Here is a 25,401-nt window from a genome sequence, read left to right as displayed (position 1 = left end):
CCATCCTTATAGTTCCACATAATCTCCCCGCGGTTAGCCTAGTGGCTATGCGCTTGCAACCATATGGCTGGAGATGGAACGTCCCAGGTTCGATTCCCGTCGACGACTTGAGGAGCGTAAGGATCTTTCTCAGTCATAGCCAAGTTAGCCGATTTTGGGCATGGACAGCAGGGTTTTTCCACCAGTTTATCTGAGATTTTTCATCCTGGAAGCAGGCAAACCGGCCCAGTGAACACACAGGATACAGACAAAGGATATAGTACTTAATCCCTCATTAAGAGGGCTCAACCAGTCTTAAGGGGCGGTCGAAGAATGGGGGGGAATCCCACATGAATAAAAAAAAAGTTCCACATATATCCGTTTCTAACAGAAATCTTAATATGGTTAGCCACCCTCCAAGTGATCGCGTCATGGTCACTCTCACCAGCTGGTAGGTCTGACATACCATTTATAACAACATCATCTGATGAGATTATCAGATCCAAGAGCCTTAATACCTAAGATTAAGGGATATTTGTTACATACTACATAAGGTAAATGCCTCTCAAAATTTCGTCTACTTCGCTCCCAAGCGTCATCTCTTTTCGAATTTATATTACCATAACTGAAATCACCCATAATCATTCTTTGTCTTATTTACCTATACATTTCCTTTTCATTAGCAGGTATATAGCAACATCTAACTAAATATTTCATCCTGTCCACCTCTACCTCACTCCATACTGCATCAAAACCATTCCCGTTGTTTGCTCCTTGTATCTTTGCTTTAAATGGACATAACTCCTCTGCTACCGTTAACAGCACTCCTCCTCCCCTTTTCCCTGCCAGTCTTCATCTTCACGAAAAATATCATAACCCGCCATCTCTATTCCTGTCTAGATGTCACCCTCATTCATCCACGTATCACTTAGTCCGATGCTTTCTTGGGCGAATAGATCAGCCCAACGCAATAATTTCACTTCCCTTGTTTCGGATATCTTTCCCATTGTTGTAAAAACATAATAGACCATTTCTGACTTTAAAACAAGTCCTACACACATTCGAAGATGTGTCTCCTCAATACTCTCCTCGGTCTTTTCTATACAACCCCCGATTCCACACCTCTCCCCAAACTGAAACGCTCCCCTCCCATCCCGGGCCATCTCTATCCTCTCTTGCTCACTCACACATTTACTTTTGAATACAGCATCCTCGTTTTTCATACAGTGACCCTCCATCTACCCTGACTTTCCCTGTCTGTGTTGCGTTCCTGTTTTCTCATCTTCTTTATTGATATTACTCATTTCTCCATTCACAAGCTCCGTTAGTCTTTCTTGCAATACAAGATCTTCTATTCACCAAAAATTTCTTTTAATAACTATATAATGTTATTAATCTGTACACAGTAAATGAGTGAAAAATAAACCTACTTAAGAAATTTAAAATAAATCATTATAATTTTAATGCAATGATTATTAATCTTGTCATTCTTGACATCATGAATGATATGAAAATTAACTTATTCTAATATTCAAATTTCTGGGTTCAGGGTGTAATTTTAAAACAACTTGGTGAAATTTTAAAGCAAATTTATGGAAATATTATACTTTAAAAGGTGATGGGCTCTATAAGGCTAATCTGCGGATTTTTCGTGTTGATTTCATATTGAGTTACTGAAAACAGTTTTATGTTTTTATTTTTGCTTCTTTTAGTGCTTAAATTTCTACAATCTGAGTGTATTATAGTGGAAAATGGCTACCACTCATTCCTGATGGCAATTATGACAAATTAACTGCCTTCTCCAGTGTCCGAACAAAAGACTATCGTTTTATCGAAATAGAAGGAGACTGTTGATGAATAAGATCATTACCATCGATTTCTCTTACAGGATTACATAAGAAGCTCCAGATGTCGCTGACTTGTACACAAATACACGCACAGTTTAACACGACCTTGATGAATGCATAAACATGTAGTTTGAAGATTGTGTATAGTTGAAGCACGAAGCAACAGGAAACTGCGTTTGTGGAGTCTATTAGGAAGAAATATAACGTGCGGCCAGATCGATATTGCCACATTAATCATTACTCATACCATGATCAATGGAAAAAGGATTGATTAACTGAATCAATTATGATTAATCGAAGATAATGAAAGCAACTTAAATAAAATTTGTTATTTATTTCACTATTAATTTAATATAAATTTTTTTAAAAATCAAATCTCTAATCTTAATCCTTTGATAATATCTGGATTTGCCAATAATCAAAAACTATGACCAAAATTCATGCCAACTCTTTAAACAATGCAAAACTAATTAAACCAAAGAAAATGAATTATGTACTTAAATGGTAGGTAACGTAACGTTCAAATAAAACATCTTGATTGATGATCGTGTCTTAATTAAACATTTTTCGTACTTAACATTGTCTTTTTTTTAATGAAAATTTTGGGATAGAATTTTTAAAAACAAATCAATAAACAACAGCGCTCATTCCAATTTCTGTTATTCAAGAGAGAATAACACACACACACACACACACACAAACACACACACACACACACACACACACACACACACACACACACACACACACACACATATATATATATATATATATATATATACATATATATATATATATATATATATATATATATATATATATATATATATATATAGAGAGAGAGAGAGAGAGAGAGAGAGAGAGAGAGAATGTTGGGACAAGTAACGATTGTTTTTAATTTTCAAAAAAGTAAAATTTTAAAAATTAAAATGTTTTTAAATTTAAAAAAATTTTAAATTTAAAATTAAAAACAAATTCAATTTTTTTGTCGTTAAAATTATTATTGGAACAACACTTACTACTTTGTTAAATAATTTACAAATAATCATAAATTAATATTTAATTGCTTAGTTATGCAGATTGTTTTGTCTAATTTAAATAAATATAATTATTTTAATCATACTGTTCAAAATTAGGATTCATTATAAATTTACACGCTATTATTCTAACACATGGATAAAATGTTTGCGTTAATATGATATCAGGCTGTTAATGTTGCATAAAATATATTCGAACAGTTACTTCCACGCGAAATATTTGGAAAGAAATGGAATTTATCATTACTTTGATATTATCGAGATTTGAAATTTCAGATTTGAATTGAGAATGATGGAATCTCTTAACATTTGAAGCAAAAGTATGGGAAATGCCTGAAATATTTAGGATATGGAGTGTATATGGAATAGATTGCTATTTTCAATGCCATATCGATGGATTATTATGGTTTATTTTTAGTTGCTTAAACTTCCACTTGGTGATATTCCATCCATTCTGATTTAATGCTCAACAGAGTCTTAGACATAAATGTAGATAGTTCTACTATTAAAAACCAATTATCCAAGTTTTTCTTTTATTTATTTACTGTTGGTAAAAGTATTAAATTCTTTTTTTCTAAATAATCAAGCTTTCGTTTTGCAAAACGCTGTTAATTTTTTTTGAAGAAAATGTCGTGTTTTCTCTTGTAGAAATCTTAATTGTTTCATAAGTGTTAACAAAGAACGTATTTTAGCATAGTTTCACGTTTTATATATTTTATAACGCAAGTTTAACTAAAACTATGAATTTTTCCAAATTCATAGTTTTAATATTAAGCATTAATATTAATATACCAAGCATTAATATTCTCTGAATTTGCTCTCATTTCTGGTAAAACAAAATTCATTCTAGCTAATGACTTGCAGCTAGAAAACAGACAAAATCTACTAATTATTTTAATCGTCCATCTTATTTAGTTTGCATATATCTATACAATAAACAATAATATTCATAACATATTAAAGGCCTGTGGAAGTGACGTTTGTGACCATAGCACTAGGCAGCCCCCCCTCTCCCAAAAAAGCGGTTCTGAGTTTGAATCTAGTCGCTGGAAGATATTACTGATAGCCAGCTATCCTATCTCTGATTGGTTATCTTTGGCGACTGGGAAACTGAACTACCCTCTCAGCCTCCAAAAGTTAGATAAATATGGCTAACACTTCCTCGCCTATTCCCTATAGGGAATAAAAGAGTTAGTGGATTTATTTTGTTTTATTTAATCAATTAACGTATAGTGATATTACCTCTATGTGACTCAGAGAGGCAGGCACGGCACCATCTTATTAAACAATACATTACAATTGATTGCTGGGTATTTTTAATCTGTAATTTGTGTCACTTCCCTGGCCAGTTTGTCTGGCTTACTTACGGGATGAAAAACCAAAGTTCCCGGGAGGGAAAGTCATTACAACAAGTTCACTCATGAAATTTTAATGTTCAAATCAAATTTTCGATAATAATTGCCTTCAGAGGGGAGTTAGCCGTTCTCATAATGAGTGAATAGAACCCCCTCCCCATGTAAAGTCGAGGTTATTCCTACTGTTAAACAAAAATATTGGCCAGAACACTTTCGATAGAAATAGCAAATTATTAGGATAGGATTTTAACAACTTATTATTACCAAAATTAAATGTGTAAACATTACCTTGTGGATTATTACAGACTATCGAGTATATTTAGTTAGTTGGTTTGAGTTTTGTTAGCGCATGGACAACAGACGTTAAGTCTGTTGTCCATGTCGTTAATGTCTCATATCAAAGCCATGGTTAATGTATTCATGGTCAGTGCATTCTCCTCTTGTAGCAGACCCGTTACGTAATCGTCCGTTGTTGAATGACAAGATAATCGTCACTGTTTCCAAAGATTCTGCATTTTGAGTTCGTCAATCCCCACAAATATTTCATTGCATCCACCCTGTGGATGCAATGAAATATTTGTGGGGATTGACGAACTCAATATATATATATATATATATATATATATATATACACACTGCTTGGGAAGAAGTCAACATACACCATAGTGTGAGAAACAAACAGCCGTGGTGTCCACTTTAATAAAATGCAGACCTTCCTTTCGCTGTGATGAGTGGATGAGTGTAGCAATCACACACACACACACACACACACACACACACACACACACACACACACACACACACACACACACACACACACACACACACACACACACACACACACACACACACACACACACACACACACACACACACACACACACACACACACCACAATAACCACCACCAACAAAAAAACACTTTGTCCCTAAAATGCACCAAATAATATAAACAAGATGTGATAATCCCATTCACTACATAAATGCTTAAGCCTATTGTAGCTTCGAAGTAAGTGCGGGTTACATTACCTCTTTATGTCTTCAACTACTGATGGCCTGTGACTAGTATAATTTAATCATGGTCACAGTTATTCAATTATTTTTTTTTGTTTTATTTATTTATTTGTATTACTTTTATTTTATCATGCTCAGTTTCTTCACTTATTTTTCTTTCACTTTGTTTTATGCCATAATTATGATATTTTATCACTTCATTTCGTCTTTACTTGCTCATGACATGGCATTAGACCTCGGTCTGAGTTCACGCCCCTCTTACTGAGGCTCCAGCGATTTCATTAATTTTCATGTTTGGTCCCTACAACAGACTTTCCAGATTCTGTAAAAATAATTAAAAACATAAACATTTCATCGGTTGCAGTCACATAAAAAGACATGTTGTCCCTTTTTGTCTCTATGAATGATTCGATTGTAAAATATAAACTAGAATGATTTGCAAATTTTTGTATTCGTATGAATTCCAAATGCCAAATTTGAGTAAAATCTGTCCATCCAGAGTCGACAAATTACGTAAGGATGACAATTGACGAACAGAACGCCTATTTAAATATGCTTTATAAATTCTCCAAAACGCACTTTTTTTTTCTCGTATTTTGCGAAAAACATGATCATATCATAAACTCACGCTTTATAGCTATTGATACATTCACCGATTTTTCTATAATTGTTTTGTAAACAAGTAAATTTGGCATCAGATTTCCTGACAATTTTCACGAAAACAAAACTGCCGACATTTTTTTTTTTTTTTTTTTTTGTTTAACTAGATTTAGGTTCAAGATGGTTAACACTCTGTTTTCTGTTATAATTTTATTGACAAAATTGTTTGAAAATCTAAAATAATAAATTTTCGGTTATAATCGAAAAATACGACGTAAAGATAATAATTTATCCCTGATTTAATCGAGCAATTTGATAATCAGATAATAAAAATTTGTCGTTTCAATGCCCATGAAAATCTAATATTAATAATTAATATTTCCATTTATTTTTCGTTCTCTTATTTCATATTTTTCAGCAATTCGGTAACGATTGCTTGGAAATAGATATTATGAAGTAACAAGATTCAATTCTTGACGAACGTTTTTCTTTCTTTCTTTCTTTCTTTATTTATTATTTAATTATTTATTTTCCTGTACACTCATGCTGTACGGCTTCAAATGATTTCTTAATATTCTTAAATTCACATATATATTGTTTTTTGTATAGTTTATCTTTTTAATATTTATTTACTATTTTTAATTTATCATTTAATTGCTAACGGCGTCTAGTAACATATTTATGTTTATTCTATGTTTACTCATGTTTTAATATTATTTTAGCACATTTTTATTTATTACATTATTGTTTAATTCATTATGTATTTATTTTATTTATGTCTTTTTTAATACAGAGTATATGTAACAGCCCTTTTCAGGTGGTCGTATTTGTTACATTTCTGTTATTAAGACAGCGGCAAATTGTTATTATGACAGTACATACCTCGCGCTGCATCGCATTGAGGGTTTTAATTAGCATCTATCGGTAAGTTTTCTCTTGTTTTTTTTTTATTTGTGTATTAGCTTTTGCAGCGTTTTTGGGAATTACTGTTAACGAGAGTGTACATTGAAAACTTTTACATGAAGTAATCATTACGTCACGCGTATTAAGGTGGTACAGTATTTAAAATCCAGGTTAGAAATTCCACTTAAAAAATAAAACCTTCATTGTGATTGGGAATGTAACTATTTCTGACTCAATTATATAATTTATCATAATAATTTATTTTATTTTTCTTCGAAATAATAATGTAATTTATATCATACATTAAATTATATAAACCAATACAATTTATTATGATTTTTTTTCTACTTTTAGAGAGTATTTGAATACACCTTTAAATATTTGGTGTAATTTAATCACCGTCATAATAAAATATGAAGGTGATTAATACCCTTAGTGGGTAATGAATGGCAATGCTGTAGCCAATGAAGCTCTAACTGAGGCTCGGCTATTGTTGTTACCCTCCTGCCATGATCAGAACTTTAATAGCTCAATAACACCTCATTCCTACACTGTCCTCTACAGATAACGGGGAAGATGAAGGCATTCTTGCTTCGCCCCTTTAATCATTCCTACACTGTCCTCTACAGATAACGTAACGGAGAAGATGAAAGCATTCATGCTTCGCCCCTTTAAGCCAGTCCTTATAAGGATAAGGAATATCAGAACTTTAATAGCTCAATAACACCTCATTCTTACACTGTCCTCTACAGATAACAGGGAAGATGAAAGCATTCTTTCATCTTCCCCGATTATTTCATCTGAAATATAATAAATAAATAAATATATATAATAAATAAATATATAATAAATAAATAAATATATAATACTATAATAAATAAATATGTTATAATAAATATATAATAATATAATAAATAAATAAATATATATATAATATAATTGGATATGACGGTGATTAATACCCTTGGAGGGTAATGAATAGCAATGCTGTAGCCAATGAAGTTCTAACTGAGGCTCGGCTATTGCTGTTACTCCTGCCATGATCAGAACTTTAATAGCTCAATAACACCTTATCCCTACACTGTCCTCTACAGATAACGGGGAAGATGAAAAGCATTCTTGCTTCGCCCCTTTAAGCCAGACCTTATAAGGATAAGGAAAGAACGGGAAGTCAGAGATTATCCCATACTTGGTTAGACTATAATAATATAATAAATAAATAAATATATAATAATATAATATATATATATATATATATACATATATAAGAGAGACCCTGTGGAGATTATTTTCCTATTGTAAAGGTGATGCGATGATGAAGAAGGTTAATTTTTATCTAGAAACAGTTATAATTCATGTTCGGGATGATCCCAGACTGCAAATACGTTGTCGACATATCTTAACCAAATTTTTGGTTTGGGTTCAAAAGTGAATATTTTTTCTTCAAGGTTTTCTAAAAACAAGTTTGCTAGGTTTCTTGGTTATTTAAAATTGGTTATTTAAATCCTAATTCCAAGTATGCAAACAATTAAGTTTGCGCCTGAAACATAGTTCAAGTCTAAAGATGGTACAACACCAGGGCAACTCATTATAAAGGTGCGTAAAGCTCTGATCACTATTCTTAGTATTTTCCCATAATGTAAAGCTTCTATAAGTAAAGTTGATAAGGCTCTGTATTACTAAAACCTTGGGATTTATGATCTAGCTACTCACTGAGGAGACCTCATGAAAGGTTGAAACCGGTCTGGGTAGTGACCCCAACCATAATGTATTGCAGTATACATCCTTTAGTGAGATGTGCTTTACATTATGGGAAAATACTAAGAATAAGAATAGTGATCAGAGCTTTAACCCCCTTTACAATGAATTGCCCTGGTGTTGTACCATCTTTAGACTTGAACTATGTTTCAGACGCAAACTTAATTGTTTGCATACTTGGGATTAGGAGTTAAATAACCAATCTTATAAAATTACTTGGTAACCCTAATATACAATATCACCAAGTTAAAATAATTAATTACAAATATAATATAATATTACTGGACATCTACAGCTGCCGTGTGGTCACTACGATGCTCGGTGATGTTCCACAACAGGCTTCGCCATGTAGTCCTGTTGTTTGCTTTTCTGGCAGCCTCAACTCTCTGAAGATCAGTCACTCCACACACGCCATCCCTCCATCTCATTGATGGTCTACTCCTGCCTCTTTTTCCAGGAACTTTACCTTCTATTACTGTTCTGAGAAGTCCTCCTTCCATCCTTTCTATGTGTCCAAAATATTTTAACTTTAAGGAGCCTTAAAGTTCTACTAATCTTTTCAAACACCCATTCATTTGTAAGCCTTTCAGTATATGATATCCTCAACAGCCTTCTGTAACACCACATCTCAAAAGGAGATATCCGTTTCTTATCTGACTTCTTTAGGTTCTAAGTCTTGCATCCATAAGTCGCTGTTAGAAAAACAACTGCATCTAAAATCCTCAACTTTGTTCCCGTGGAAATAGGCCTGACTTTCATACTCTTTCCCACTTTTGCATTTAAGTCTCCTAAGATGTACAGTACGTCTCTCCTTGGTAGGCAGTCCAAAACAGTTTGTAAGTTTTCATAGAATTCTTCACTCTCTTCTTCAGGTCTATCCATGTAGGGTGCATAAACTATCACAACTGATACATTGGTAGGCTGAGCCTTAATAATGGAGAGTATCCTATCATTAATGGGGTTATAACCAAGAAGGCTTCTTGCCTGAGCTGTCTTCAGTATCACAGCTGCCCATGATGTTTTGAGTCACCACCTGAGTTAATAACTAGCTTACCATCCTGTCTTTTGAAGTGACCTTCTCCATTCCATCTGGTCTCTGTAATGCCCAAGATGTCAATTTTATACCTATCCATCTCTTTACAGACTATCTCAAGAGTACCCATCTGTAAACCCTGGACATTCCATGTGCCTATGTAAAATTCCTTTCTAAGATTAATCTTATACATTCTGTGTTGCTCATTCACAGTATCACTGACTTTTGATGGAGACTGTAATATACTTCTCGAACAGGACCCTCTGCCTAAGCCCTGAACGCGGCTCTGATTATTCTGAGCGACAGCCGATGCAGCAAGAGATGAGTTATAAGGCACAACCATATTAGCATTTTGGAGTGAAGTCACTGCAAGATGAAAGTGATAGGGTTTCAGAGGCCCTTTCCATATAAGATGAAATAGCAAAATAGGAAAGATTCACCCCTAGCCATCGAATACTCTAATAGCATTGGGGGGAAGGAGCAAGAAGAAAAGAAAAAAAGGGGAGGGACCAGTAACAGATGTATATTACATGAAGTAAGGCATGGTCCTGCATCAGGTACCTCGGGTTTGCCATGTCCGTACTCACTAAAATGAGCCCTTGAGGAGAGACTATAACAAATTTAGCTTAATCCTTTATCTCTAAGTGTAAGCAAACGAAGTTTGTGCCTGAAAATATCTTCAGGACTGGGGTAAGGTAGTGCAACACAAGGCAACTCCGAGCAAAGGTGAACCAAGCTCTCATCACGCCTTGTCTCAGTATCTTCCATAATGCAAAACACATCTCCTTGCGGACACGTATACTGCTATGCATTAAGGGAAGGGCCACTACCCAGACTGGTTTCAACCTTTATTGAGGTGTATTTAAATAAAGACCTCTCAAAAAATTAGACGATCCCTAAAGATCGCCCAACTCAACTTTGTTCCACACAGTGACAGGCTCACCCCGTCACCAAGAAAAACTTCTCAGCGTTGGCTCTACCCAGTGGCAGGCTCACCTCACCACCAGAGAGCCATAATCTCAGCGGTGGCTTTACTCACAGACAGGCAAAAACCTTTTTTATAGGTGAAGTGGGCTCTAAAAATTTGGCGATCTCGAAAGATTGCCCCTCTCAGCGTTGTTCCACTCAGTGACAGGCTCACCCCGTCATCGAGAAGAACTTCTCAACATTGGCTCTACCCAGTGGCAGGCTCACCCCACCACAAAGCAGAGCCATAATCTCAACGGTGGCCTCTCTCAGAGACAGGCAAAAAACCAACCCCAAGCAGAGCCTCTCATATCCAGCATGGAAGGCAGACCCAAACGTGGAGATACTAAGGTTCTTAAAAGAACTGGGAGATGGACTGAGTCCTTGACTCTTTATCCCGTCATCTGAATGAAGAAAATCTGTCTGGATGGGGTGTTATTGAGCTAAAAGCTCTAGTCATGGCTGGGTAACGGCAATAGCCGAGCCTCAGTTAAAAATTCATTGGCTACAGCATTGCCATTCGTTACCCTGGAAGTCCTAAAGAGGACTTTTTTTCTACCCCCATAGAGCACTGTCAGAGATACCAAGGTAGAAGTAATAGGAGAGGTCATATTTACCTATAGGAGTTGCCAACAGGTGTATCACCTTATTATTGAATTACTCTGGATTTAGAGAAAAATGTTGGAAGTTTATTTTTCATTTGGTTAGACTATAATAAATTTAGTTTAATCCTTTATCCAAGTTTAAGCAAACAAAGTTTGCGCCTGAAAATATCTTCAGGACTGAGACAAGGAGTGATGAGAGCTTGGTTCACCTTTGATCGAAGTTGCCTGGTGTTGTACTACCTCACCCAGTCTTGAAGATATTTCCAGGCGCAAACTTTGTTTGCTTAAACTTGGATAAAGGATTAAACTAAATTTATTACAGAGATTATTCCCATTTGCATATGGGATTTGGAACGAATTCTTTATTCATTATATTAGGAAAAAAAAATTCTTTCCTCGTATTAATGTTTTTTTTTTATTAAATATAACGTATTAGAATAAGGAGAGAATAACCAAAATAGAATAGAATATGGATTTAGTGAAATAATTTTAACTGTTTTTTTTCCCAACCCTTTTGTTTACATATTAAAACATAAGATACTTTTTGATTCGACTTATATCTAACTATCTAGTACTTTTCATTCTCAAACAGTGGCGGCCCGTACATAAACACTGCGACACTGCAGCACTTCCAAGGAAAGAATGGAAAATTTCAATTTTGTTTGTGTTTATAAATAATAACAATGCTTACAACATTATATAAATGCAATACAACATGTTAAAGGCTACAGCTTATGTTTCGACAGTGATTGAATAGTTAGTGATTGGAATTGTTCGATTAACGCTTTAGATTACGAAACAAATGCACTGCGATCTAACGCAGTGTCAGAATTATCACGTTCGGCCAATTGCAGCCAGACTCGCCGTTTTCGTTTTGATTATTGTTCAGTATGTTTAATGTACTCAAGTATCCCCAAAGCCTAACTATTATTATTTACTGTTCCTTTCCTTTCTTTTCTTTTCCTTTTTTTTTCCATTATGAGAAAACCGAATTTATCTAACGCAACATGTTATCCTCAGCTTCCCCTTCGCCGCATAGCTCCACACAGGTATCAGAGATTTTGAGAAAGTCAGTGAACAAATACGCTTTAGTTTTAAAAAGCGAGAAATAGACCTTACAGATAAATCTCATGGAAATGAAAATAAAGAGAGATAGATACGGAACGGGACTGAGAAAACAATTCAACTCAACGCACAGATTTAGATTTGGATTTGGATTTAGAAGGAAGATGATGCACAGAACAGAAGAACTAGAAATCTGAAGTCCAATCGTCATTCTGAAAATAATGCGGGAATAACCGATATGGCAATGCATGAAAAAAAATGTACTTATTAATAATCCCTCTTTGTAAACCGATATTTTTCATTAGTGTAGGAAATCCAACCAGCTAATTGAAAAGAGATGAAGTCATTTATCTTTGTCAGCACGTTCGATAAAGCCGCTCCTAAAGGAAACAACTTCCAGACAAGGACACATCTTAGAAAGTAAAAAAAGAAAATTCTGATGATGGGAAATGATGTAAAACGAATTATTCCTTCTCTTATGGAGTGTGTCGTGGGACTTTCGCCCCTGTTAAGAATGACAAGATGAATTTATGTAAAGCTTCATAATAAAAGTAGAAACAGTTGATATGCTTTGACTGGCGGAAAGTCCAGAACAAAATAAACAATATCCCTCGGAGGATGCATTTATTTTTTAAATATTGCTGAGAAAACTTATTTTAATATTATGATTTATAAACAAGTGTATCCGAGAAGCCAAATATATAATAGTTTATCGTAGAAGGAAGAGAAAATAAAAGGATAAGAATATAAGCTTGAAGCTACAATATTGTGATACATTCATCAGTGATGCCACCAGTTATGCAAATTAAGAGATGAGGAAGCCAAGTAGGGAAGAAGGCATTTAAAAAATCTCAGTTATTTGGAATAAATTAAATGTATATAAGTATAATTAAATTATGAGCACTTAAAAAAGAAAAGTATGTAATAAATTGACGCAAGTAAAATCAAGATTATTTATACTTGTGCGGAGATTTAAATAATTCAAGAAAAAACAGTTAAATAAATAAAATAAATGTCTTGCGTGTGTGTGTGTGTGTGTGTGTGTGTGTGTGTGTGTGTGTGTGTGTGTGTGTGTGTGTGTGTCAATTCTGCATACTGCTAATGTAAAATAGCAAGCTTTATTCGTACCCAAATGCAAAAATCTCCGATGTTTTGATCCACAATTGTTAGTAATTTGTTTTACTGAAGGTCAGGACTTTTCTTGGAGCCTTTTCAGTCTTTCCTTTCCAATCAGGTGAAGTTTCCGCTTCTTTGCATAATTTTGTTTCACTTGAGACAATTAGTTTTTCTCTGTTTTTTGTTTATTCTTCTTATGCACTCAATCTTTATCATTAAGGAGGTCTGTCTAGTTTCCAGTAAGAATTTTCTTCGGCAGAAATGGCAAAAGAATGACAGAAACGTTTGCAAGAGGCCCCTTGAAAGGATTTTACTAAAAAAATGACGGGTGGATACCAATCATGCCCTGAAATGAAATTACATTTACCCTATCGTTTTTCATGAAAAATATAATTTTAGCGAACAAAAATTCCAATTTATTTATGATGAATGATGAAATCATTCATCATAAATAAATCGGACATAAATAATGACAGATATTATTCTTGTGACTTTTTGACACCTTTATTTTTACAAAAACAATTGATGCTCTTCCGACGGTATGCACCGTCTTATCACAGAATTAGATGGCTACAAATTACCTATTATACTCCATTATTTCTCCATACAAATATCGTGGACGGTGTTATTGAAATTCTGTAATTGGAAGTATCACAAAAATGTATCGTATCATTTTAATTTTGGTTTCATTTGGAAATTTGTTTGCTACAAAGATAGTATTATATTCACCATCATTTATAGTTAAAATATCTTAATCAGAGAAGAGAGAGATGCGCAAAACATTGCCCAAGAACTAAAAATATCATAGTGTGCATGCCATGGTTTATAATCATCTTAACTACAGAAAAGTTTGTATGCGATGAGTGCCAAGACAAATCATTGGTGCTCGAAAGGCTCTATGAGCGGGACAAACTCGTGACTTATTTTGACAAATAAGTTGAATTATTATATCGCTTATAGGCATTAAATGACACTGAAAAAAATACATGCAACAAAAATATTTTCTCTTCTTGCAAATAAAATTGAAACTAATTCTTTTAGCGAAGAAGCAAACATTATAGCAAATGTGTAGGATCAATTTAATTTAGGTTTCTTAATTGCGGTCCCAGAGTCAAGGGCGAATGATACTACAACACGATGAATTAGTGACTGCTGGTCATAGGTACAGACAGGAAAGGGGTCATCATACTGCCCAATAATGTCCCCCCCCACAATAACAATTGCAATTGCACATGGAAGTGGTTAAGGCATCTCAGATGGAAGTTTCCTGACTACCTACAGTAAGCTTGGAACCTTTTAACTCCTGTAATTTTTAGTGTTTGAAATCGTAATCTGATTCGTCACTAATTTGAAGCTGAAGACGATGTACTACACACATTCATGTCTGGAGTAAAGATACGTAACACTGGTTTCTTCAACACCAGAACAATGCCTGCTAATACCATGGAACAAATGCATAAAATTTTCTATGCATTTGTTCAATCATAGATCATGATTGAACAAAATTATTTTCTTGATTGATGATTCTACAGTTTCCATGAATAAAATTAAGATTTTAAAAAGAGGCATAACGTAAATATGTATTTTAGTAGTATAAACTTTACTTGGGAGGACAAAGTCAGAAACATTTTAACTACAATACACGTTTCTACCAGCATTCGTAATTTAATGCTGTATTGTGACCGTTATAAATGAATGAAACACAAAAAGATGCACACCCATTCGCATCGAAAAATAGTGTAAGATTACTGTTGACTCAATCGTGGAGACATAATTGACTCATCTCTTTCTGAATATAAAGATTGTGGAAAGAAAAAAAGAAAGAAAGCAATTCACAGATCTGATAATACGAACGCAGAGCGAGGGTAGGCGTGTTGACTCCTACAGTAAAAGCCCATGTGAACGAGATCGATGTACAACTCAGGGGAGCTTTATGTTTCCATGACTACCATCAATCTTTTTCCATCCCATCCAATGTCTACTTTTAGCACATCACCGATATGTGTGTGTGTGTGTGTGTGTGTGTGTGTGTGTGTGTGTGTGTGTGTGTGTGTGTGTGTGTGTGTGTGTGTGTGTGTGTGTGTGTGTGTGTGTGTTATGCCATTAATATTGAACACAATAAAAAGCTCTGTAATAACCACTGATGGAGTCTGAAGACTGGTTTGGATTGAGATTCAAGCATCAGTACACCATTCTCTGCTTCTGGTATTACCAGAAATGCCCTGAGAATCAACTACAAAGCTATACATTTTTGTATTCGGAAAGTTGAAATTGCTAATGTCTAGTGAAACGTTCTGGAAGTTTTCTGAATATTTCTAAAAATAGCGAAGTGGGAAAGAATCCATTACTGTGAAAAATTCTAAATACTTATTTTAAAAAATGACTACCATGACTAGGAATTTCTTAATAGTTATTACAAATGTAATGTGAATACCTCAACCGCACACCTAGACTTCAGAATGTTAATCCCTCTTCACCTGGAGAACTGTTTAATTATTATGACAATGTTTTTGCTAAATAAATAAATATGAAACCTTTATGAAAATTTTCAATTTAAGTTACTTTATTAAATAATTTTAATTTTGTACTCTACCGTTTTATAAATTTCATAAATAAATATTATGAGACAAATTTTGTAGATATACTAAGGCACTAATGAATGTAAGGTCTTGTGAGGAATGTGAATGTTACTATTTCAATTACTTTTTTTTTCAGCTTATTCTTTTAAAATGTTTTTTTTTGTTTTTAACTTTTAAGGACTTTTCCTTTAAAATTTAAAAAACAAGGGCAAATGACTCTTTCAAAACAAAACCGCATAGTTCAAACAGTCAAAATTGGTTGCTGAGGCACACAACTTGATAGAGAGCAGTATCCCTTTTTACCCACCTATAGGTTCCAGCAATTGGATTTTGAACTCCACGACGGGCCTAAAAAATTTCAGCACAGAAAACATAACCTTACTGTATCTTGTATCGGCTCAAATTAGATCGTGGCTGATCTGTCACGAGAACAATTCTGTTCGGTTGAGATCTGACCAATGAGCAGATTAATGAAGAGGTGAAATCACCCTCAGAATGATATGTGTTAATTAATGCGGCAATTATTCAGTTGGATCTTATTGTTTTTATGGCCGAAGGGACTAAGACTATGAAAGCTACTGTATTGTGTTTGTTTATTGAGTATATCTTTTGGCAGCTTTGCCTGTTTTACACGATCACAAACCAAAATTTCTTGACGGAAAACTACTATCTTTAAATGAGTATTGATCTCTGGGCTCGAAACACCAACGGGCTTTGTTGATGTTGGAGATTCCCTATTCTGCTGGAAGTTTCAGTTACCGGATGACCGTTACTATTACGTGCATAAATGGTACACCACAATGTCCAAATAAGATGTGCCATTCAGATTTGCTAGCTTAGTTGGCTGAGTAGATGATGTACTTTGCTCTCAAACCAGAAAACTTAGGTTCGAATCCATCGTGGGCATGGATGATTATAAATGCCCTTAGATGGTAGACAAATTCTATCGTCCGGTGTGATACCACCACCTCTCAGCTTATCGGAGCCGTAAAATAGCTTGAAACAAGTTTCATGCTTGTTCTATTGAGCAGGATTTGTGGATTATCTAACCTTGATCGACCCACATTACTAATACCAATGTACTAGATGTTTAGAGGTGTTAGTGGATGGGATCGCACGCACGCACGCACGCACGCGCACGCACGCGCACACACACACACACACACACACACACACACACACACACACACACACACACACACACACACACACACACACACACACACACACACACACACACACACACACACACACACACACACACACACACACACACACACACACACACACACACACACACACACACACACACTCCACGAGCAGCAGAGGGCCTTCCATATGCCAAGAAAAACACTCCATCACTCTGTAACTTTAGCCTTCAGTGACACCACTTGGCACAATGGGCCCATTAATTTTTGGAACTCTCAATACGATTCTTTTTCCACTTTTGAAATGTCCAGTGTTTATACGCCGTTTTAGCACTGAAAAGTAGAAATTCCTGATGTCATTGGTAACTAGACATTATCTTGAGAGGATTGGTAGTTTGGAACGACTTGCAGAAGCTCCCTGAGGATATGGGATCAGTATAATTATGACTTTTCATCACGCCATGAAAAGTCATTATTGTTATCATAAAAATCATAATTGTAGTCATAATTGTAGTCATATGATAAAGACTTCTTTGCCATTTCTGCCATTTTGTGAGGTTCCTTACAATATCTAACTGAATATCCAGTTTTTTTCTGAATCTTTCTTTCTGGCGGTTCCCTTCAGAATAGCAGTTCAGTGCCATTCTGAAGGGGAAGGTTTCCCTAGGTAGCTAATATTCACTTAAAGAGAAATCACTGAAATTGTTCTCTTTTAGTATCTCTCAAGTGTTCAGTGAGAAAGTAATGACTGAACGAGCAATCATTTCATGCCTCTCCTGATATAAATATATCACTTCTGTAACTACATGAACGTCAGGGTTCTTGGTCATCAGAAAATTTACGGACTGGGCGAAAAGTAGTCAAAATTGAACTTTTCCGTAAAGTTAGATGCACTATATTTCTAATAAAGCATTTTTAGAAATTATCTTCCAAATTTAGTTTACGATTATATTTTTAATTTCGGCGGTAATTTCTAAAAAATTCTTTATTTAAATGGGAACTTAAGAAGCTTAGGAGAATTACATGTTGCTGAAATCTTTGAGTAAAATTTAAAAATTTTGACCATATTCAACAACATGCAGCCAGATTGATTTACGATCCCTCTCCTACTAAATCATTCCGCTGTCTAGCACTTCTATATTCGGAACTTCCATCTATAATTCCACCGCTCACCTCAAAATTCGTTACGATTCATCCCCGTATTGATAACGCATCCGCTTCATTTATTTCTGCTTTCTCTGTTTTATGATGCCAGCTCTCTCTGTAGTAGTATTTCCAAAACACTCCAATCTTCATGTATTCAAAATAATATGATGCAAATAATATTATGCAAAATAATATTAAAAATAATAAGAATATTGAAAATAAAATATTTCCATATATATATACATATACATATATGGAAAAGATTTTTACCTTGGGTATATTATACGTTAAAGATACCAAGCAATTTTATAAACTTCGTTTTAATCCTTTTTCCCAAGTAAGAAAACAAGCAGGTAAGTCAAGTTTGCGCCTGAAGAATTTTCAGGTCTGACAACTCGTGGTACAGATGGAGTAAGCTCTGATAACTTTCCTTAGTATCTCCAATAATGCAAAGCACATCTCCTTGCGGACATGAACGATGCTATGCATTAAGGGAAGAGCCACTACCCAGACCGTTTTCGACCTTTCTTCAGACCTTGTCAGTGGGAGATAGACCCTTAGATGCCAAAGTTGAAGTAATGCAGATCTTATAAATTTTACCTATACAAGTTCCTTAGTATCTCCCATAATGCAAAGCACATCTCCTTGCGGACATGTATGATGCTATGCATTATATATATATATATATATATATATATATATATATATATATATATTATTCAGGCGCAAACTTAACTTACCTGCTTGTTTCCTTATTTGTGAAAAAGGATTAAAACCAAGTTTATAAAATTGTTTGGTATCATTAACATATAGTATACCAAAGGTAAAAAAACTTTCTACATCTTTCTCTCATCCTGAGATCTTTATTTAATAAGGTCATAGACCTTGTGGCAACTTCTATAGGTAAAATTTATAAGCTCTGCATTACTTCAACCTTGGCATCTCAGGGTTTGGCTCCCACTGACGAGACCCGAGACCTCAATAAAGGTCGAAACCGGTCTGGGTAGTGGCCCTTCCCTTAATGCATAGCATCACACACACACACACACACACACACACACACACACACACACACACACACACACACACACACACACACACACACACACACACACACACACACACACACACACACACACAAACACACACACACACACACACACACACATATATATATATATATACGTATATATATAGGGCGTTTGGTATGTGTGATTAACTATAAAAATTATTGAGACATTTTAATAGATATAATATTTTCATACGGAATTATTTGATATTTTAAAATGAAAGTACAATAAGCATCAGCTTTTTAGAGAGCGACACCAAACAGCGCGTTGGATCAATTTGAGCATTCAGAACAGCTTTGACTACTTCAGAGATTCAGAGAATCGATTCAGATATCCATTCTCTTCCAAGCTCTTCAGATATCCAATCTCAGAAGATCAAAGTTCCATCATGTTTTCCAGTAGTAAGTTACTAACATCTCGTTTCGTCATCCCAAAGATGTCGAAATGAGACTGAAATTCTGTAACTGAAGAGGTCATTAAGATAAGGAATTGGTATGATTCCTAGACTCATGTGTCTTTTAACATCTTGCGTTATGATTTAGAAGAATCTAACCCATGTATGGTGAATGCGTCTACTTCATGAGAAGTAGACGCATTCACCATATAGAATGGGAGAACATCACATTCTACAGGTTTCAAGGGACTAAGACAATGCAAACCACATGGATATATGAATAATACTAACAGCTATCCATAGATCGCTAATTTCTCTGAAATTTACCTAAACGTAAATAGAAATATGGACAGTACAAAAATACTCTCACAAAATAAACTTCCGTCAATCAACCAGAATACTTCGTTAGTCGTGTGGTAATTTAACAACCAGATCATGCTTAAATAACTAGTCAAGGAAGAATGGTTATTAGATATTTGGACAAACAAGAATCGATCCTTTTGTATGTGACGATTATGCGGTTGTCACATATCTTTGGATAATCGATGTGCTATTTTTTTAGCTTCTACACTCTTGTAAACAGCTGGAGGGAGAAGAGGGGGAAGGGACTTATAATGGCAGGTGAAGGAAGCGGTAAAGGCAGAATCCACGGAAGTGCATTGAGAAGCGACACTTTGAATGATCTTCCCATCATTCTTGTCTGATTAGGCATTCTTTCCACGTCCATCTCGCGATGGTAATTGTATGTGATCTCTTTATTGAAAACTTTCCCCAGCACCGGAGTTTTAGTGAGGTCAAATTGAAACAAAACGCGACAGATGTCGGACGGAGGGGAATGCATGATGGATGTAATCGATGTGTCGGTTATTTGTCTTTCATCACGAAACGTAAGCTATACCGTAGAGTGTGCGAGTTAATTGCAAGGAACTGTCTACTGCAGAACGCGCACGCCCTCTGGTGTATGTATGAAACAACAAATTGATCAGTGCTCTTTTTTTTTTTTTTTTTTGCTCTCTTTTGTCATCTGCTAAGAGTGAAGTGAGTTCCTAGTTATCCTAATTTAGTTTGTAATTCGAGCCGAAACACAGATTGATATTAGTAAAAGAACTTTCACATCTTTCCAAATCCAAAACAGAACATTTGCTTAATTCAAATTTACTAAATATTTTCTTGATTTATTACTCTTATTTATTATTGTTGAGATTGATGATTGAGAATTTAAACATACCTTGAATAGGGTGGGTTACACTTACCCACATTCATGTTATCTCTTTTATATTCTTGCTTATCCCTTTTTTATGTACAACAAAAGCAATATTAACAGTGATAATTACATATCACCATTAAATGTTTTATCAATCATGATTTTCCTTTATTGTACATATGAATTTCCCATCATATACAATCATTCAAAATTATCGATAACAATAGTGGTCAAGAATTCTTTGTTTTACCAGTCAGTTATTACGAACTAAGGACACTTAAATAAAGTTCACCAGTCAAAACAAATTATTATAATAATTAGTAACAATAATATAAATTATTCAACAATAGACAAAGCGGTGAATACTAAAATAATTCAACTTATTCCGGAAATGATAATAAAATTAATTAATAATTCTAATTACATAAACAGGTTGTTCTAACATTACTCATGTGATTCATGTTGGAAGAACGACTGGACATTCGATTAAACAAAACAAAACAACAACAACAATAAAAAAAAATAGGTTTGATTCTGTTCATGACGACGGTAAATTGATGATTGAAACAGCCGAGTAAAGTTATTTCCAAGAATCTCGGATTTTAATCCCACAACTCAAAAATGAATAATAAATAAAACAGATTACTTACGTATATATTTTTATTAGTATAAAATTTTCGCCCTAGCATCAAGCAAATCTTCATTGTCACTTCTATATTAAACAACAATAAATATTCAAGAAAGACACGTGCGAACTGCACTTGCATGATGTACAGCGTCATGGTCTAATTATATTAAAGTTTTAGTAAAAATAACTTTAACAAGATTTAATAACAAATAGGAAATGTATTTAAATATTAAAAATATTAAAAATAACATAAGTTAATTTAAGTTGATTCGGGAATTTGTGATGAGAACTATTTCCCATAATTTAAAATTTAAAGATAATTTAAAATTTTAATATAAATTTAGATAATTGAGATAATTTAAAAGAGTTGTGAGGCCTTGCTACGTCGACCGAATCTAAACAAACGATGGACTTTAATTACCTTTCTTATGAAAAATAGTTCTCGTCACAAATTCCAAGGATAAACGTCCTGTTGCCAATTAAAATGTTATCAGCTTGTCCTGATGTTCTACCTTATATAAAATCAAAGTAGTATTTACCCTGTTAATCAAGATGAGATCACTACTCCGATCCGCAAAACCTCGACATAACCCTCTTCAATATCCGGGGGTTTATCGGCTATGGTGCGATTGCCGGTATTTTCTTTATATATATAAAGAAAATCCTTACATCATGAATTTCAGGAAAAGAACACATAAGAAGTGGACATGGAAAAGTCCAAATGGAAAAACTAGTGCCTAGCAGAAATATTCAAACTTCTTGATTGGAAGAGAAAGGTCTGAAGATAAATAGAAGATATTACACTTTTACATTTACATTTACACTTTGCAGATGACATAGTTTTCTTTACTTCAACTGCGCATGAATTACAGATTCGTATCTATGAACTCCACATTGCAAGCAAAACAGAAGCCCTAAAGATGAACCTATGAAGACCCAAGTTATGTTCAATAGCTATGTCCAACCTGAAATAATAAAAATCAATAATGAGCAAATTAAACAAGTAGACCATGACATATACTTAGGACAACAGATATGAATGGAGCAAAATATCATGGACTAAATTAAAAAATTAAAAATTGGGTGCATTTGGAAAATTACATTCAATATTCAAAAGCCAACTACCATTATGCTTGAAGAGAAACGTTTTTAACCAATGTATTCTTCCTATACTGACATATGGCTGTGCAACAAGAACACTGAATGCAAAAGGAAATTCAAAAATTAAAGAACATAATTTAGTATGGAAAGAAGTATATTTGGTATCACAAGACTGGGTAACAAAATGAATACGTGGATAAGAAACCAAACCAAAGTCTCTGATGTCATAGGAAGAGTGAAACATCTGAAGGGGCAATGGGCTGGGCATATTGCTCGAAGACAAGATCAACGATGGACAAAAGAAGTAGTAGATTGGGTTCCACCAGAGGAAAAACGACCACGACGCCGACCTAAATCACGGTAGATTGATGATATCATCAAATTTGCAGGAGTGACATGGGAAAGAAGAGCCATGGACAGACAGTTTTGGAGTAATCTTCGAAATGCCTTCATCCAGCAGCGGATCGATAATGATATATATATATATATATATATATATATTCCAGGTGTGCTAGGTGTTCGGTGCTCATCCATGAAATATCAGTATCACCCATATTATATTTTTGCATTTATTCTCGTTAAAGACTCACCTAATTGTTTGCGGACTTCGCGCGATTCCTAAAACAGAACAAATATACTAATGCTTCATTGTCCTCTTCAGGAGGGTAATAAAGCATTAGTGCTTCATGAAGAAGGCACGTTTCGCCGCGTAAACATTGCGTCACATTTGCTTTAATAGCTTTAGAAATCCATGCACCTTTGAGCCATTAGAAAAGTTGTAAAGAGGACGCAGCAGGTCAAAGTCTAATATTTTATTCTTTCTAGGTGCTGAGCTCACTCAACACCAAGCTTCTGAGATTGGTTATTGTGTCATCCAATCCAATTGAACGTTGTCACTTGTCATGAGTCGAGCGCTTTTCGTATCCAATGTATATTACAAACAGTAGTTAGTCCCACATGTTTTCTGGAACTGAAAATTTTAAAGGGGATGTTAGGAGAAAAATGCTAATTGTTTTTCTTTTGCTTGTGTTGAGGTTGGCATATTAGCATCTGTTGAGGTTGCAAAGTTTTTTAAAGGTATATAGAGACATTTTTATTGTAGTCTTCAGAAACAACAGACAGTAAAACATATCTATTCCTGAATAAAAATGAATATTCTATGTATTATAAGACGTTGTTGATCTACAACAAAATATCAGCATATGTGAGATTAATAAGACAGAAGAACACCGCTAATACTAAAAAAACTAATGAATTTAGGATTCCATAAACTGTGGATAATTCCGATAATGATCGGATGTTATGTACCTGAGTCTCAGTAAACAAAATAAAAGAATTTTATTTTGTTTACTGAGAAAATGGAGCGAAATATACACAAACCAGAGAAGTACACATAACATGTGCAACAAATTTTACAAGATGATTTGCTGCTCCTTCAAACCATATTTATTCCTGCAATACTCTCTCTCTTCATAAGTTTTTTTTTTTAAATTATGCCATCATAAATTTACTTATTCATGTTTTGAATTTATACGATCGTGCTATTCGCTCTACCCAGTAACTTAGGACACACATATTACAAATGATAATTATTAATTATTCTTTACCATTAATGAATGTGTTTCTACTCATACTTATTCTTTCCTATTCTCGCATGTCCTTTAAATGATGGTTCGCATATTTTCATCTCTGAGTATTTCAAATATACCAAGCAAATATAGCATTCTCCTTCATTGTTGTTTTCTAATAAATCCTAAAACAGATTGTCCCTCACTCTAAGCAGAAGTATTCAAAGTTATCCTGCAATTAATTGTTGGACCAATTAAGACGAGTGCCGATGCGCTATGATCTCTCAAAACTTTCATACATCGATAAAATGCAATCACACGGTCATGGGCTTCCACAGTGGGGGGAGGGGACACTTCCCTTTTTAATCCACTTTAATCTTTAAAATCGATTAAAAATTCCACAAAATATAATCGTAAAATTGATTGAGATGTGTAATCTTACACCCTTGGCCCTGGAAAGGCTTTGTCTGTCTTAAAATATTATTATGGTTTGGCCTGTTTCGGCCCACGGTGGGGTAGCCATAGAACACGTGTGTTATTACAGTAATAAAGGTGTTCTTGTTTTCTGGCTCATCTTTTTATGATTTGTAAACAGTGATCGGTTAGTTTGCCATTTGTGTCTAGATGTAATTATTTATCTCCAAGCTTTGACCCCTCCTGGAAAATTTTCTGCAGACGCACGCCCATGCATACTGTCAAATTGACATGAAATTTGTAGCGCGGGTTGCATAATCCACATGACAACACACCCAACTAAAATAAGCACTCGACGCCACTGATATATATATATATATATATATATATATATATATATATATATATATATATATATATATATATATATATATATATATATATATATATATATATATATATATATATATATATATGATAATTATTATTAACAGCACTGGATTTTTAAACTATCAACGTTGTTTCCCTTTTGAAAAGTTATACAACAAATTATTATAATTTTTAATTAGTGTATAAAAATGTTTGTAATTATATCGATTTAAGAGATATTTTAATTATTTTTAGAAATTTCCTTAAAATTTAGTTTGCCATAATTTTTTATAATATATATATATATATATATATATATATATATTAAAATAAAGTGCTGAAACAATGAAAACATTAAAAACGATTAACATCTGAAATAAAGGGTGAAGAAAAATGCTTTTCATATTCCCTCTATGTGATGGGGAAACAGCGAGTGGAAAAATTTATGAGCCAGTTGCTCGCCCAGAGCAGGATTGAATATTAAACAACAGAATTGTAGTTTA

The 25,401-nt window shown here is 34.2% G+C and overlaps 1 protein-coding gene across 2 annotated transcripts in view; it reads left to right on the top strand.

The window, feature by feature from the left end:
* Nucleotides 1-25,401, top strand: part of LOC150093807 (glutamate-gated chloride channel-like) — a 228,489-nt gene that overhangs the window by 163,155 nt on the left and 39,933 nt on the right. Inside the window, exon 3 of one of the 2 annotated variants that reach the window (XM_090412550.1) lies at nt 6,639-6,755. In XM_090412550.1, coding sequence (XP_090268676.1) covers nt 6,700-6,755 — 56 coding nt within the window. In that variant the 5' untranslated portion in view covers nt 6,639-6,699. Of the gene's footprint in view, nt 1-6,624; nt 6,756-25,401 lie in introns of both variants that reach the window. The other variant, XM_090412549.1, reaches the window with a different exon arrangement.

This window comes from Typopeltis vanoorti, chromosome 23 (assembly GCF_054136105.1).
Source record: "Typopeltis vanoorti isolate ZY-2024b chromosome 23, IOZ_Tvanoo_1.0, whole genome shotgun sequence".
NCBI classification, from domain to species: Eukaryota; Metazoa; Arthropoda; class Arachnida; order Uropygi; family Thelyphonidae; genus Typopeltis; species Typopeltis vanoorti.
The sequence above is the reverse complement of the archived record's forward strand: the minus strand, read 5'-3'. Positions and strand labels throughout refer to the sequence as shown.